Below are 16353 nucleotides of genomic sequence, written 5' to 3' on the forward strand. Positions count from 1 at the left end.
AATGCGGGTGCAATGCAAGTTCAAAACAAGTTTGGGGGCTGGTTTACGTGAACCTGAGTTAGCTGCTTGGCAATCAACACGGTTTTTCATTCAACAGAATCTCGTGATGCTTCTGGGTGAAGAACTTGCCCTTGTTCCTGTCAGATTTAAATAATAAAAATGATGCTTAAAAATTATGTCCTCTTGAATAACTCGTGTCAGGTCAGTTCTTAGGCCTCCCTCTTCCTCCTCAGGTTCCTGGCAGGAAACGCGTGGAGAAGGAGAGGATGAAAACGTTCCAGTTCCCAGCTGCAGCGCGTTAGAAAAATTTTCCATCCGTTAGTTGAGCCCTTGACTGCTTGAAAAGTGTGGTTTGAAACAGGGTTTCGCTTATCTCTTTTTAAAAGCCTCTTTCTGGTATAGTGTTACAAATAGCAAGCGGGTTTCCGATTTAACCACCAAGTGACGCCCCCTCCCCTCCAGCCCTGAGGCTCTTTAAAACAAAATAACCAAAATTCAGGTTCTGTAAATTCTAGAGGGGGAGGGGTGGGAAACCAGGCTTGTGGAGGGCAACGGACTACAATTCCCACAAACCCTCGCAGGCTGGTATCCAGCCTGTCTCTCCCCTCTCCCCCTCCCCACGCCCCTGTGCCCTGCGCTTGCGCGGAAGGCCCTCCGCTTAGAGGAGGGGGCGGGGACAGAGCTACGCGCCTGGAGGAAAAGGAGGAGGAGGAGGAAAAAAAGAGACCATAGACTTCCACCTGGGCCTAGAGCGGTTCTTAAAGTAGCAGGGAGAGGCGGGCGGGTTGGGACCACCTTCAATACAGGCCGCCGGCGGTATCATGGCGACCCGGAACGCCCCTCCCCAAGGTGAGCGGCCGGGGCCCGAAGTAGTATCTTAGAGACGGCTCACAGCTCTCGACCTTGGCTCGGGGGTGCGTCTTCCTTCCCCTGTCCCAGGGTTCCTGGGGGCTCTGTTTGCTTGAGGCAACGCTTTGAGCACCCACTTCGGACTAGACTCGCTCTCCCCTCTAGGACCCTCGCCCTCAACACAGCCCCACCTCCTGCCTTACCTTCATCTCCGGCCGTTCCTGTCCGTCTTCTAATGTTTTTTGGTTGTTGTTTTTTTTAAGTCTTGGTTTTGAAATCATTTCTTCTTGTCGGGCCTCTAACCGGTTCCGTCAGTGGAGGACCCCCCTTCTTTCTCCCACTGATGAAAACGGACCCTGCACTGACCCTGAACCTGAGATTTGGGGGTGACCTTTCATGCTGTGAAACTTTGAACTGACCCACTGAGATTGGGGGGAGACCCTGCTGTGAAACTCTGACCTGTCCCTACTGAGATTTGGGGTGCGGGGGTGACCCCTCTGCTGCGTAACTGACGTTGCCCCGGCACCCAGGCCGGTCTCTGGGCCTTTGAGAAGGAGATGCATGGCCCTTTACCCTCAAGGCCCTAGTCTCAGGGATTGGGTTTAAGAAACTTTGTTTCCATCTGGGCGTTTTTAGCTGTATGCCAAATGTAACAATGAGTTGTAACAGATGAAAATGTACAGGGCATTTTTAACTTTTGGTTGACTGTAAATTTGTTGCTTTCATTTTTTGCTTTGAAGAATATGAAAGTGATGATGACTCTTATGAAGTGTTGGATTTAACTGAGTATGCAAGAAGACACCACTGGTGGAATCGAGTGTTTGGCCACAGTTCCGGACCTATGGTAGAAAAATACTCAGTAGCCACCCAGATTGTAATGGGTGGAGTGAGTGGCTGGTGAGAAAAACATCTTTTTTTGTTAAATTTCATTGGGAGCCTGACTACTGCCCTTTTGTATCTGGGCCAATTACGTGCTCAGTCAGTGGCTTTACACTGTTAATCCCAGAAGAGCTGTACCTTGAGGCTTTTCTCTGTGGTATGATTAGTGTAATCAACACTTAGAGACTGTTGGGTTTTGGTGATCATCCTCCGCCACCCTCCACTGTTCCCTCCTCACCCTTCCTTTGATTCTTTGTATATTTTCGCCCATTTCAGATTTCGCAGATATAGTGAATCTGATTCAGTGACGGTGGGTAAGGAGGGAAAAATATAGAAGACTTAATTATATGTAAATAATTTTTACTTGTTCAGTGCTAACAACCGGAAAACCCTGTGAGAATTCCCGCAGTAAAACTGGTCTCCAGGATTATCAGCCCTGTGGAGAGCAGTGTAAAATTCTCAGTAAAAAGTACTGATTATGATACAGATGACTCTAATTTGGATTATGATAATACTTTGAAGAAGAGTTGTAGGTTGGGTCTTGGTTGGAATTAAAGGACTCATTGCTTACTCAGTAATAATACTGTGGAGTACATTAAGGGGGAGAGGTTAATAAGCATTAACCTAACCAGTTAACATTTCAGATCACATGATTATATAATTGCTACTGTAGATATAATTCTGTTATTCTTAGACTAAAAGATTAGCCAAATAACAAGGGTCAGAAACAAGTTTGACTCTTTATTTTGAAAATGTTCATGACCCTAGAGAATTTCTGAAGTTAGTGTACGTGCTTAACTTGTGAGTAATCATTTATTTCTTAGATTCTAAGTTAAATTCATCTTACATTAATTTAAATATTTACATATTTAAACTGAGTATAAAATGATTTTTTTGATTTGTGTTTTACTTGCACCTTGGAACAATGGTGCACTCTTTTATGCCTTTTTTTAATAAATGCCATTTTATGGTAGAAACACTCACTGTGAAGATTCTGTGACAAAGAGGTGCAGTATTTATTCATGATGTGTACTTATTAGTGCTGCTTATGAAAAAAGCCTGCAGTTAGAGAGATGCCTGGTCAGAGCCCTGGTTATTCAGATGATTTTTCACAGGCCAGTGGTACCTTGATGCCCACAATTCAGGGCCTGGCCTTCTGCTTAAATAAGCTCACAATTTGGTGCCATGGGTGATGGGTTAATGTGAGTCAAGGCCTAAAGCCCCACCTTAAAAGAGACTAAAAAATAATTGAGCAATAGAATTAAATTGCTGTGTGTTTTCTCCTTGTAGGCTAAGCTTGGTGAGAAGCCCAATGATTGGCAGAAGTTTGCTTGGAAAGCCTAGAGACAGAAGAGGGGAAGTTAGTAGACTCATTTTAGTGGCTCATGCCGTCAAGCAAAGGACAGACATGCTTGTGGAGCACATTCCCCAGGATATTGTTAAGACCTGGCTGCTGCTTGCCTCCTCTGTTCGCTTTTCTGAGTCTTTGTTGCTGTCTCCCCTACTGAGGGACACATATGTTTGAACTGTAGCCAGGTGTCAGTCCAGGAGCTGTGTAATAGGACTCTAATATTATACAGGTGATTTGTTGCAATGACTTTAGATTCAGTGTAATAAATTTTTGGAATTTTCTTAGGGTATGAAACTGATGTACTGTTGTGGCATACATTAAGGAGGAATGGTTAATAGATGTTAACTTAACGAGTTAATAATTCAGACCAATTCAGGACATGAATGGGAAACTGAGGAGATTATGTTTAGCTGTAGGTAGCTATAGGTTCTTGATCATAATAAGAAATTAAAACTGATAGCAGGATGGGTGGCTGCTAGGCGAGATGGGAGGTGTGAAGATTAGCTAGAGTGTCCTTAGTGTGGTCTGGAAGCAAGGTAGTGATGCCCCTGAGGATGGAAAGAAGACAAAAGACAATCAAATGATGTTTTGGCGATACTCGAGTATATACAATTGCCCGTCAGTTGGACCCCAAAGGCAATGAAGAAGGCAGCCTGAGATGAGCATGAGGTAACAAGCCTAGAGAATGGTGCAGTCACTTACAAATTGGGACCTTAGCAACAGCTGGTTTGGTTGGAAAGATGTTTGCTTTGGGACGTTTTGAATATGTGGTTCTGGGTGGCAAGAGAAGCTCATCATTTAATTGGAAATGTAAATTTTCCATTTATGAAGGTGTATGTGTATTAGTTTCCTAAGGCTGTTGTAACAAAGTACCACAACTAGGTAGCTTAAAATGAGGGAAACTTATTCTCTCACAGGTCTGGAGGCTAGAAATTTGAAAGGTGTCAGCAGGGTTGGTTCCTTCCTGGAGGCTCAGGGAGAATTTGTTCCATGCTTTTCTCCTGTCTTCTGGTGGTTGCCAGCAATCCCTGGCATTCCTTGACTTGTAGACATATCACTCCAATTCTGCCTCTGTCGTCACATGGCTGTCTTCCCTCTGTGCATCTCTATGACACATTGGATTTGGGGCCCACCCAACTCCAGTATAGCCTCATCTGAACTAACTACATCTACAATGACCTTATTCCAAATAAGGTCACATTCTGAGGTTCTATGAAGGACATGGATTTCGGGGGTGACACTCTTCAACCCAGTACAGAAAGCTGGAGTTGGAAATCTGAGATTCTTTTGCATACTGGGTCTGGAATACTTAAGGGAATAATGAGCTCACTGAAGGAGAGAATCAAAAAAGAAGTATGGGTTGACATCCTTACAGGATAGATGAGACAAAACAGGTTTAATATAGAGATAGGAATAGATAAGGAAGCCATGAGAAATATGGGCTGAAGTATAGTTGTGAAGGTGGAACTCCAGCTGGACCTTAAAGGGTAGGAAAGTTTTAGATAGGTAGAGCTAGGTAGAAACCCCTAGAAACAGGGAGGTTAATAGCTTGAGCAACAGTGGTGACATATTTGGAAACTGGGTTGGAGCAGAAGGTTTGGGTAGAGTGAGAGTCGGCCAGGTGTGTGGAACATCTTGAGTGTATTAAAAAAAACAAAACAAAACTAAGCACTTTTATTATGAGGAATTTCAACTTAATACAAGTATAGAAGGAAGAGTATAACGAACCCCTGAGTACTTAACATTCAGTTTCAGTAGCCAGTCTTTTTCCTGTAAATTCCCCTCTTCTTCTCTCCATCCCTTATTTTGAAGCACATCTCAGACAATTTAGATTATGCACTTTTGACTAGTCTATATAACTGATGGGAAACATTGTGGGTTTCTGAGCGGGTAAGGGGCATGATCAAAAGAACTGGGAAGACATTAAGATTTTATTAGGAAAGCAGTGAAAAGTAGAAGGGAGAGAGTTTAGTACGTCATTGATTGTTCTCATCCTTTGTCATTTCTTCCATTAAAGGTGTGCGGGATTTTTGTTCCAGAAAGTTGGAAAACTTGCAGCAACTGCAGTAGGTGGCGGCTTTCTTCTCCTTCAGGTATGTCAGAGCTTTTGGTCCTTGCCTCTGCTTACATATGTAGCCCTTAGGAACTGAGAAAGTCAAGTTTAGCCATTTCACTCCTGTCCATTTTAATAGAAGATGGAATTTCTCTTTTAGGCATCAGTTTATGGAAAAACTAAAATGAGTTTTGAAAGCTGGCATCTGTCATGAAAAGCATCAATTTAAATACTTCTGAGGTTTTTTAAGCATAGTTTGATCCCAGCTATTAAAAACACAACTGTTAAAATTTGAGGTATCTCATTTTTTGTTATTTACCTAAATTTTCCTTGAAGCATCTCCCTGGAAAAATAAACATTTCATCAATAGCATAACCTGTTCATGCTGACCATTTAAAACATATATTTAAAATTCACACACACTCTCAAGAACCTGCTGTATAAAAAAATAAATAAAATATAATCCAAAAATTCAAAAAAAAATTCACACACACTCTCATACACAATATATAAAATTCAAGAAGTCTCTTTCCTGTTTCCTAGCCAGTTTTCCTTCCTAGGGGAAAATGCTGTTAGCAATTTCTAACATGTTTTTTAAAACTAGGGAACCATAGTAATATAGAAAGTGGAAAATTGGGTTTAAAAAACCATTCATAATCCTATTTCTGAGGCAAGTGGATTTGAAGTTTTAGTCTTGTTCATGTTCCTCTAAGTATAAGGTTCAAAAATGCTTTGCTGTTAGAGGATGTTTATCAGGATATTATCTGGCATTCATGTCTGCTTGGCATATATTTTCCCCAAAATATCATTCCCTGAAGATCAAATATAGTAAATCCTAAAATTGAAAATTTCTGGGAATGAATGTTAGCAACAATTTTAAAGATACAGAAATCTGTCAGATTTTAAAAATGATTGATGGTCATAGCAACCAAAATCTGAGTTCAGCACCTAAGCCATTGATCATGTAATAACCAGTGTCATTACCTGAAGTACAAAGGGACTGGATTCATATGTGTTAAGCACAGATTTTAAGTTGTTTACTAAGCAGTTTAAATATATACATATATATATATATATTTTTTTCTGTTGATGGTATTATTAGGGGTAATTGCTTATGACTTGTGGTAAGAGGTAAAAAGGAGTATGGTTCATATCTAAATTTAGTCCTTTGGATGAATATGCCAGTATTTGTACAAAGGAGAATTTTATTTAAGCTGATTTTTGACTTGGGTTTATATAGAACCAAGAATTAAGATATTTATATAGTTATCAAGAATCAAGATAGTGAATTCTATAGCTATTTTGAAAACTCAGTTGTCATTTCTGTTTAGTGGAAAAGGGTACTGGACCAAAGCAGAGTTCCCTAAAATGTTAACAGATAGAGAGAATTATACATTTCAGTGTACTCTGCATGTCAGTTTTTCAGAAGTCCATTTCAGTCCACTTGATATGTACCCTTCAAACCCACGTTTTGCTGTTGCCACCTTCTACTTCGTGTCTAGTCCACATATTGTTTGAAGTCACTGATTAGAAGAGCATGAGACCTGTCAGCATCAAACCAATTTTTCCCACAAATGTGACTTACCTTGAAAACTCAGTAGAAGGAAACAAAGAAGAAAAAAGAAACAAATGGCATTTAGGCTAATTATTTAGTCTCACTTCCATATTTTTATTAAAGATAAATATTAGTTTGCTGACAACTTAAAGCTTTTCTAGTAACTCAGGTGTTTTCCAATAGATATTTACCACACTGCCATCTTAAAACAGACAGTGGTATATAAATCTTTTCAATTTATTTATTTTTTTGAGTTGTACATGTCCATAATTCAGAGAGTCAAGTACATGTATAATGCTTATTACAGATTAGGGTAGTTCTTTGCCTCCCTCGCTACCTCCCCATTCTTCCCTCCCTTGAGGTAACCAGTTTGAACTACTAGCTGATTCTTAAGGTATTTATTTCCTTTTTCCTAAACAAGTGAATTGGACATTTCTTTATCTTTCAGTTTGAGGTATTAACTGTTGGCTTCCCGTTATGGAATATGGGAATTTAGCTATGACGTATTGAATGTCTGTGTGCCCCACCCCCCCAACCCCCACATCATCTGAGTATTGTTATTTCATAATTGTATTAGATCATTACCTGGAGTTCACTGAGCTCTGGAATCTGTAAAGTAATGTCTTTAACCATGTTCAGGAAGGTTTTGGCCATTATTTCTTTAAATATTTTCTCCTATTCTTTCTTCTCCTTCTGAACATGACTCTGATTGATGAATGTTGGGCTCTTTGATAATATTCTGAGGTTTTGTTCATCTAGTTTTTCAGTCTTTTTTTTCAGATTGTGTAATTTCTAGTGATCTAGCTTCAGGTTCACTGACTCTGTCATCTACCTTCTGCCGTTAAGGCTATCCAGTGAATTTATTTCAGATACTGTATTTTCCAATTCTAGAATTTTCATTTGGTTCTTTTTATATTTTCTATATCTCTGATGAGATTTCTTATCTTTTCATTGATTACAACTGTAGTTTCCTTTACCTCATTGAGCATAGTTACAGTACTGCTTTAAAGTCCTGTAAATTTCAATATCTGGGTCATCTCAGAGTTGGCATTTGTTGATTTTCTTTTGCGACTAGGCCACATTTTCTTGTTTTATCATATCAAATAACTTTGTATTTTATCCCTGGGCATTAGGAATGTTACATCGTGGAGAATCTGGATTCTGTTTTATTCCTCCGAAGTTTGTTAATGTTTTGATTTTAGTAGGCAGTTAACTTGGTTAGACTCAAATTGCAAACTCCATTTCACCTGTGGTGGATAGTGGCTCAAATCTCAGTTTATTATTTTTTATTTTTATTTTATTTTTTTTTTGCGATACGCAGGCCTCTCACTGTTGTGGCCTCTCCCATTGTGGAGCACAGGCTCCAGGCGCGCAGGCTCAGCGGCCATGGCTCACGGGCCCAGCCGCTCCACGGCATGTGGGATCTTCCCAGACCGGGGCATGAACCCTTGTCCCCTGCATCGGCAGGCAGACTCTCAACCACTGCGCCACCAGGGAAGCCCTCAGTTTATTTATTTTTTAAGCCTTAGCCAGAGTGCTTCATTATGCCCCATGAATGTGTGGTTCAGAACTTGGGTAGAGTTTACACATAGGATTTGGGGCTCCCCTTCTCTAGCTGTGTCCTTTCTGGCAGCTGTTATTGTCCTGGGCTCTGCCCTCTGGTTCTTCAGGCCAGAAAGGTGGCATGTTTTCTATTGAACTTTTAGCCACCCTGCAACTGCATCTTATCCTCAGGGTAAAGCCAAAAAAATGGGCAACTTACCTTACATTGGTCTCTTCCTACAAGTTTCACCTCCTCTTCAAAATCTGCTTCCTTTTGTTAATTCTGGAGCCCTTGTGTTTTAACCAGGGTTTATAGTCGCTGTCTATGGGAGGGACCTTAAGGTTCATCATCCCCTCCATGTCTGTGACCCAAATTGCCATGTCAGGTATTGCCAGGAAAAGCTTTCACTTGCCATTTGGTTTCATTACTACTCTGTTTTGCTGAGGCTAGAGTTAGAAGTGATAGAAGGTGAGTAAATATAGGGATAAATGCAGATAAATAGATTCTTCTATGGAGTCATTCACAGTGAAAATGGACCCTAAGATTCCCAGCCTATTTATATAAAATCAGATATTTTTATTTTTTCAAGTATTTTATGTGTGGTTCATACTTAAAGTGATGTATTAAAAGATTACAAAGAAAGCATAAGCTTGGTAGAAGTGATTTATAATGGTATACAAGGCTCAATTGTTTACTACTCATGTGATTCTTTATATGTTGATTGTATTATTCGGAGGGACTACCTTTACTGACTTAACACACACACTGTTGTTCCTGCTCAGATTTTGCAGTGTCTCAGTAGCACCATATGAGAGTTTTTCTTAGGGGTAGTAGGCATTTAGCTGTAGTTTTATTAAAAGGATTTATGGCATGAAGGTTGTTTAGAGCATATTTTCTTTTATATTTCACTTTCAAAAGCAATTACCAGAAAGTATTCTTAATTTGACTAAAGAGTCAGAGTTAGTGAAGAGCCTTTATCAAGCTACTTTAGTGACCTAGTAGCTGATTGGCTACTGATCTCTTATAATTAAACATCTCTTTGATTAAAGGTACTTTTTTATTAGCTATATAATTTCAATAGTCTCTGTGCCTTTTTAGCTCATTCTCAAATTCCAAAAATTATGATAGGATTATAGAATAGTTATAATACAATTTTTGGAATCTTTTCCCATTAAGTACTATACTTCTCTTAACATAGTGTTCATCACATCTAAGTAATAATTTATGCTTAAGTCTGTTTTCCCTAATGGACCATAAGCTCTCTGAGGGTGGGGACCTATGTCTCCCTTGTTCTTGGCCACAGCTTGGAGACCTAGAACAGTGCTTGGCACAGAATAGGCACTCACTGTCTGTTAATGAATAAATTAGTGGATAAATTGTGATTTCTTACCCATAAGCTTCATACATTTCTTGAAATCTAAATGTTCATATATCGTATTAGCAACCTAGTTGGTTTAGAATTAACCATTTTTATCACATTTTTGCAGATTGCCAGTCACAGTGGCTATGTGCAGGTCGACTGGAAGAGAGTTGAAAAAGATGTAAACAAAGCAAAAAGACAGATTAAGAAACGAGCAAATAAGGCAGCACCTGAAATCAACAATATAATAGAAGAAGTAAGACAATGTACATTTTTGGCTCCTTTTTTTTTTTAATGAATCTCAGTAGAAAATGTGACTAGGGATTATCTTCTTTAAAAAAAATTGGTGTTTCTGGTCATATCTAGAGCGTTAAGTAAAATTTGGGATCAAGCCACCATTTAAATCACTCATTATTTTTTTTACTTGTTAACTAAAACTACCTTTTTCTTTTTTTTGAAGTGGAATAGTTTGAAAATGTATATATTTATTTTATTAATATATATATTAGTTTTATTCATGTTTTTATGTGAATTTTGCCTGTTTTCTTCTTATATTCTGTTTAGAATTGAATTGAATGCTCCTTTGCCTTTATTTTAATTCTGTCCTTTTACTTCCCCCAACTTTTATTTTGAAAAATTTCAGATCGGTTGAAAAGTTGAAAGACAAAAACAGTGAATACCCAAATACCCTTCACCTATTCATCAAATTGTTCGTTTCACCACATTTGCTGGTGTGTGTGTGTGTGTGTGTGTGTGTGTGTGTGTGTGTGAGTGAGTGAGAAATTTACCCTTTTTTTTGTTTTTTCCCGAACTGTTTAAGACATCAGGTCTTTGTATTCTTGAATACTTCAGCACATATGTCCCAAGAGTACGGATATTCTCCTATACTATTACTATTACCCTTATTAATCCCCCCAAACTTAACATGATACAATAATATTTCCTAATATAGAGTTCATATTACAATTTTTCCACAAAATATCTTTTACATCTTTTCCCCCCGATTAAGAATTACATATTGCATTTGGTTGTCATGTCTGTGAAGTCTGCTTTAATCTTAGATGGTCCCCTCGTCTGTTTTTTTGTTTTTGTTTTTCTGTCTTTCATGACACATTTTTGAAACATCTAGGCAGAGTATCATACAGTCTGGCTTTGTCTGATTGCTTCTTCATGATTTTATTTGGGTTAAACATTTTATCAAGGTGTTATTTTTTTGATCCTGTGCATTTTTTCCTACTGGCTAAGTGAACTGACTGCTAATAAGTATCATTGTGCATATGCTGTGGGAATTTATTAAATCATCTACGTTAAAAACTTGCTGAATGGACCATTTATGCCAGCTCTATAAGGAGATTTCTTTTTACCTGTGAGAATTTTGCTGTCCATATGCCTGTTATCTCAGAAGCAGGAAGTTTACTGGGCCTGGCTGGGGGCTCTAGGCTCCTTCAGTTTGTAACGGACAGCCCTGGCATCTTGTCTGGTTGTTGGCACCTACAATAGTAGGTACACAAGAATTTTTGCTGAATATTTACTGAATTGAGGAAAACATCTGAAAACGATACTTAGCTCTGGATTTAATAATTAAGAATATTTTAAAGAATTTATATCTTTTTCTTATTGTGGTAAAATACACATAACATAAAATTTACCATTTTAACTATTTTTAAATGCACAATTCACTGGCATTATGTACATTCACACTTTTGTGTGACCATTACCACTACCCATTTCCAGAACTTTTTCATCATCCCAAATAGAAACTCTAACCATTAAGCAGTAATTCCCACAATCAACCCCTCTCCCCAGCCCTTGGTAACCTCTCTTCTACTTTCTGTCTTGATGAATTTGACTATTCATATAAGTGGAAATTATAACAACATTGTCCTTTTTTTGTCTGTCTTATTTCACTTACTGTAATGTTTTCAAGATTCATCCATGTTGTAGCACAATTCAGAGTATTTTTCTTTAAACTTTGTTTCAGGCAACAGAATTTGTCAAACAGAACATTGTGATATCCAGTGGATTTGTGGGAGGCTTTTTGCTAGGCCTTGCATCTTAAGGATATGAATGTTCTATCACAGTGGAGTCACCTCTGAGAAGACAGATGGTGGTGACAAGATGGTCTCAGCATTACCCATTGACAGATTCTCCAGGATGACAAGAAACAACTAGCTGGACAGTACCAAACTCACTGCTTAGCATTTTGCCATCTGAAATTTGGCAGACTGGTATCTGCTATAAAACAATCTATATGGTCTGTGTATAATAGTATTCCTGAGCAAAACATGGCTTTCATTATTTTTTAAAAACTTGCATTTGTTTAAAATTTGCCTATAAAACACCACCGTTGGATGTAGATATGGAGAGAGAAAAAAATTTGTTGGCTATATTCCCCAGTGAAGTATCATCCTCATTTTATTTAAATAGGATGTTCTCCATTGTGCTTTTAGTATAGTGCCAATAATTTAAAAATTTGTATTATAGCTTCAACAGTAGGGCTGACTTTTTTTTAAGGATATGTTTGCAATAAATTGAAGAACTGTAATGCCCTTTTATGGAAGGATTTACAAATAATAGAATTATTAAGGTTATTAAACAAATTTAATACCAATTTTTAGGTTGTTTTTTCCTGCAATTCTTACTTTGCTTACTATGTAATAACTGTAGTAAATGCTCTTCTAGGGAAATACTACATGTCTAAAGCTCTTCTTTTTTTTGATGTCTGTAGTTGTAAAAATATCTCCTTGCATATAAGCTTCTAATTTTTTTATTCATTTGTTTATCTTGGCAGCCTGGGTAGAATTAATTATTTTGAGGGTACATATAGTTGGGTCAGTGATTCGTTTTATTAACTTTGAGTGAACCTTGTTTTTCATTTAAAAAAATCCTAATTATTATTTAGACCCTTTCTTTACAAAGAGGTAAAAATCACCTTAAAATACTTAGTAGTATAGTATGAATTTATTGTCTGAAGAACAGTGATTTTCTATATAATCATGAAATGGTAGTTTAAAGAGAATCATCTCTTTGATCTAGTCTTGAGATGTAAATGCTGAGGCTTTCAGCTTTTTAGGTAGCATTTTATGTTGGTCCCAACACTAGGCCAGTTGACTTGTTTCTCAGGGCAAATATCAGACTCCCTCAGAGGGTCCTTGGCCTAGAAAAGCTTTTTGTATTGTTTGTTTTGTCCAGAGTTCTACGTTGGAATTGGGAAAGACAGCAAAACAACGTGTGTTGGAATCTTCAGATTGGAAAGACTTTGCATATACTCAGACTATCTCCTTTTGATAGGAAGTCTCTATAGTATTTTTTGTGTATTGTAAACATAAGGCATTTCATGCTTTCAAGATTGTTATAGTCTGTGTGCTTTCATTTTTGCAAGACTCCTTAAAATTGAATGTGGGATTGATCTTCATTTTCTTCCTTTACTCTCAGCGCCTCAGATAAAATGCTAAATAAAACTCAGACTTTCTTAATATGAAGTGATGTTGCTTATAAATACTTAATTTTTCTTCTTTGAGCTTTTCTCTCTTTCTGCCTTGCCTAGCTTTTCATGACTGTGGAATTAAAAGGGAAAAATATTCTATGTTAGGTAGAACCTGGGCCACGCTTCTGTGTGCCATATCTGCATGATACCTTTCATCTGATGCAGTGTGGCAGGCTCCTGTGGCAAGCTCTAGGAGCTGGCTCAGTTTGTTCATTTTCGAAATATTTATAGTGTCTGTTCTGTGTGTGATACACTGGGAAAGTGGGGGGCACAAAAATGTCTGCCCTCAAATAAAGACTAAATATTCCTATATGAAAAGTTACATACTACTATAGGAGAACTTGGTGTATGATTTAGTGGCAAATGAGTTGTACAGGTAACTACTTTCAGAGTCCAAACATGAATGAAAAGTGAAAAAGAGCACTTCATTTTTTACCTATACATTTCCAAGTATTTTTTGATTTGTTTGAAAATATTTGTATACCAGTGTAAAATATTATCAGCTCTCTCCATACTCTCTCCTCTCTGTTAGTGCCCCTTGTTCTGCCTCGTGTCCGTGCCGTTTCCCCACGAGGCTGTACGCTACTTGAGGCAGTCGTGTGCGGTGTTAATTAATCTATAACTTGTGACACAGCCTGTGTAATGCTTTGCTCACCATAGGTATTCAGCTGATGTTGTGAATGAGTATGTGAAAAGCACATTTTACTGTGCTAGAGTTGGTGTCAACCTATAGGAAATCTTCTCAGTATGGCAGCCCCGTGAATCAGAAGCTCTGTTAGAAATGACTTGGTGGGGCTTGGCCTGAATGAAAAGCCTATAGCCTGCCTTTGTCTAAAATGGGGATTTTTATGTTTGAGGGCATAAAGGTTGTTTGCAAGATTGATAAAAACTTGAGTATGTGGAATATAGATATTTTGTGGCTTAGAAAATTTGTAAGGACATTTTGACTGATTTTTATTTTTTATTCTTAGAACCCTCCCCAATCTCCCTCACAAAAAAGATGATTTTTAACATTTTCTTATTTCAAATGCAATATGAATGAAATATGTTTATTATAGAAAATACATCAGCATAAAGAATATATAGAATGTCGATAATGTGATGTACCTAGAGATAATGATTGTCCATATTTTGATACATAGCCTTTGGAATTTTTTCTGCATATATATGAATACATATTATGTGTATTTTGTATAAAAATTGTCAGTTTATGTACTGTTTTATAAATAGCTATATTCACTTATAAATATCTTTTTATAATAGGTACATTTATGATGACAGAAAGATACAAGTGCCCACCCTCATCCCCTTTTATGAGACAACCATTATGAAAAGTTCTTTATACATATATTTTAATATATTTATACTTATATTATTTTTATTGTCCAAGTTTGGATAGTATTGATGTACACTGAATGTTCACTCTGAAAGGTAAGGAATTTTGTGCACATCCACTGTTTCCCCCTTTTTTTTTGATTGCTAATATATTTTTAGTTTTTCTAGTAGATATCTCTATTACTTTAAATATTATGCTTTTTCTGTCCTTAGTTACCAGCTTTAGATAATATCTGCTAACTCCCTGTTATTAAAGATGAGGAAAATAAGTGTACTTCTTCCCTGTTACCCTCTGGCCTCCTGATTTTTGTTAAATTATTATTACTTTTTATGGCATATTCAAATGATAGAATTCTATACAATTATTAAGAGGAATGTAGAGCTATATAAATTGATCTAGAGAGATCCACATATTAGTGATAAAATCAGGTTACAAAAAGTATGACCCCACTTTAAAAAAAAATATGCAGGTGAGCATGAGTGCACACAGATACTCATAGAGGCTGTCTCTGAGAGGTTGGTATATAGGATTTTCATGTTGCATTTTCAACATTTTTGTGTCATTTGAAGTCTTTACAATAAGTACATGTTACTTTATAGGAAGCAAACATTGTTTTTTTAGAACCAGGAATAGGAATTAAAATTCATAGGTTATTGCTATTTTAGGGGGCTATTTCTGCTTTATTCAGTGAATTTATTTTTTAAGTGGTTTTTGTCAAAATAATACATATAGTCCAAGAAGTCAAATGGTATTTGACTATAAATAAGGCTTCTAAGAAAAGGAGCACTTGTCTGTCCTACCATTCCTCAATTTAGTGGCTTTTTCCCCACAGAAGCTTCAACTATATTAGTTGTTTCTCTTGGTATTTACTGCAGCCATATTTCTTGGACTTCCTATTATGATAAATAACTTGGCTTGTACTTCCTATTATGATAGATGTGGATTTAGCTCTATAACGCCTTCCTTTTCATATGTTTGTAGTAACAATTTATTAAATTCTATGAAGTTTTATATGTTACTGTGACAAATATCGTTTACTGTTGAATAAGAACACAACTTCCTGTCGGTCCATCTATGTGGGTTCAGCTGGAATCTAGCCTTAGCCTGATCCTGCAAGTAGCTCTGGAGCATGAAGGGCACTGGGGCCGGCAGAATAATCCCACCCCTGCCCCCGCACTGCCACAAAGGTATTCCTGTCCTAATCCCCCAAACCTGTGAATACCTTAGGTTACATGGCAAAAGAGAATGAAGGTTGCAGATGGAGTTAAAGTTGCTCATCAACTGATCTCAAAGAGGTTATTCTGGAGTATCTTGGTGGGCCCAATGTAATCACAAGAGTTCTTAAAAGAGAAGGAAGGCAGAAGAGAGACAAAGATGTGAATATGGAAGAAGAATGATCAGGCCGATGCTGTTGTGGCTTTGAAGACTGAGGAAGGGGGCCATGAGCCAAGGAAAGCTGGTGGCCTCTTGAAAGCTGGAAAAGGCAAGAAAACAGAGTACCCTATTGCTTCCAGAAAGGAGCACAGCCCTGCCGACACCTTGATTTTAGCTCAGTGAGACCTGTGTTGCACTTCTTACCTTCACATCTGTAAGATAATAAATTTGTGTTGTTTTAAGCCACTATGTTTGTGATCATTTGTTACAGCAGCAATAGAAATCTAATACTGGCACCACTGAGTTGTGTCCCCTTGTGGCAAGAGAGCTAGCTTTTTGTATTCCCATATCAATCAGGCACTGGCTGCAGTCTGCCCTTAGGGATTGGGGTGGGTAACCTCCAGGCTAGGGAGGCACTGTCCTGCTGAGAGCAACTCTCAAGAGAATGGTGTGATTGTTAGCCGTCAGCAGTTAATATACAGCTGGGTAGTAGGCATATTGGCCCAGTAAAATGGATCTGGGTGGGACACCAACAGCCTCCACTACAGTGGGTAACTCTAAGCCAA

General features: G+C 37.9%; 1 protein-coding gene across 1 annotated transcript; it reads left to right on the forward strand.

Moving 5' to 3' along the window:
* The first annotated feature begins 719 nt into the window (after window positions 1–719).
* FUNDC1 (FUN14 domain containing 1) lies at window positions 720–16033 on the forward strand. The gene is made up of 5 exons (XM_022556402.3): window positions 720–849; window positions 1590–1746; window positions 5097–5172; window positions 9718–9846; window positions 11572–16033. The coding sequence occupies exons 1-5, from the start codon at window positions 822–824 to the stop codon at window positions 11647–11649; spliced, it is 468 nt and encodes a 155-aa protein (XP_022412110.1). The 5' UTR covers window positions 720–821; the 3' UTR covers window positions 11650–16033.
* Window positions 16034–16353: the final 320 nt, after the last annotated feature.

This window comes from Delphinapterus leucas, chromosome X, assembly GCF_059928025.1.
Source record: "Delphinapterus leucas isolate spDelLeu-1000000601 "Yukka" chromosome X, BTC_Dleu_Yukka2, whole genome shotgun sequence".
NCBI lineage: Eukaryota > Metazoa > Chordata > Mammalia > Artiodactyla > Monodontidae > Delphinapterus > Delphinapterus leucas.

Bases quoted from the DNA above. Each gene is read 5' to 3' on its own strand.
- FUNDC1 (XM_022556402.3), top strand. From the start codon at position 822: ATGGCGACCCGGAACGCCCCTCCCCAAG. The intron at 5,173-9,717 runs GTATGTCAGAGC...ACATTTTTGCAG, and splicing joins GCGGCTTTCTTCTCCTTCAG to ATTGCCAGTCACAGTGGCTA. The intron at 9,847-11,571 runs GTAAGACAATGT...ACTTTGTTTCAG, and splicing joins TCAACAATATAATAGAAGAA to GCAACAGAATTTGTCAAACA.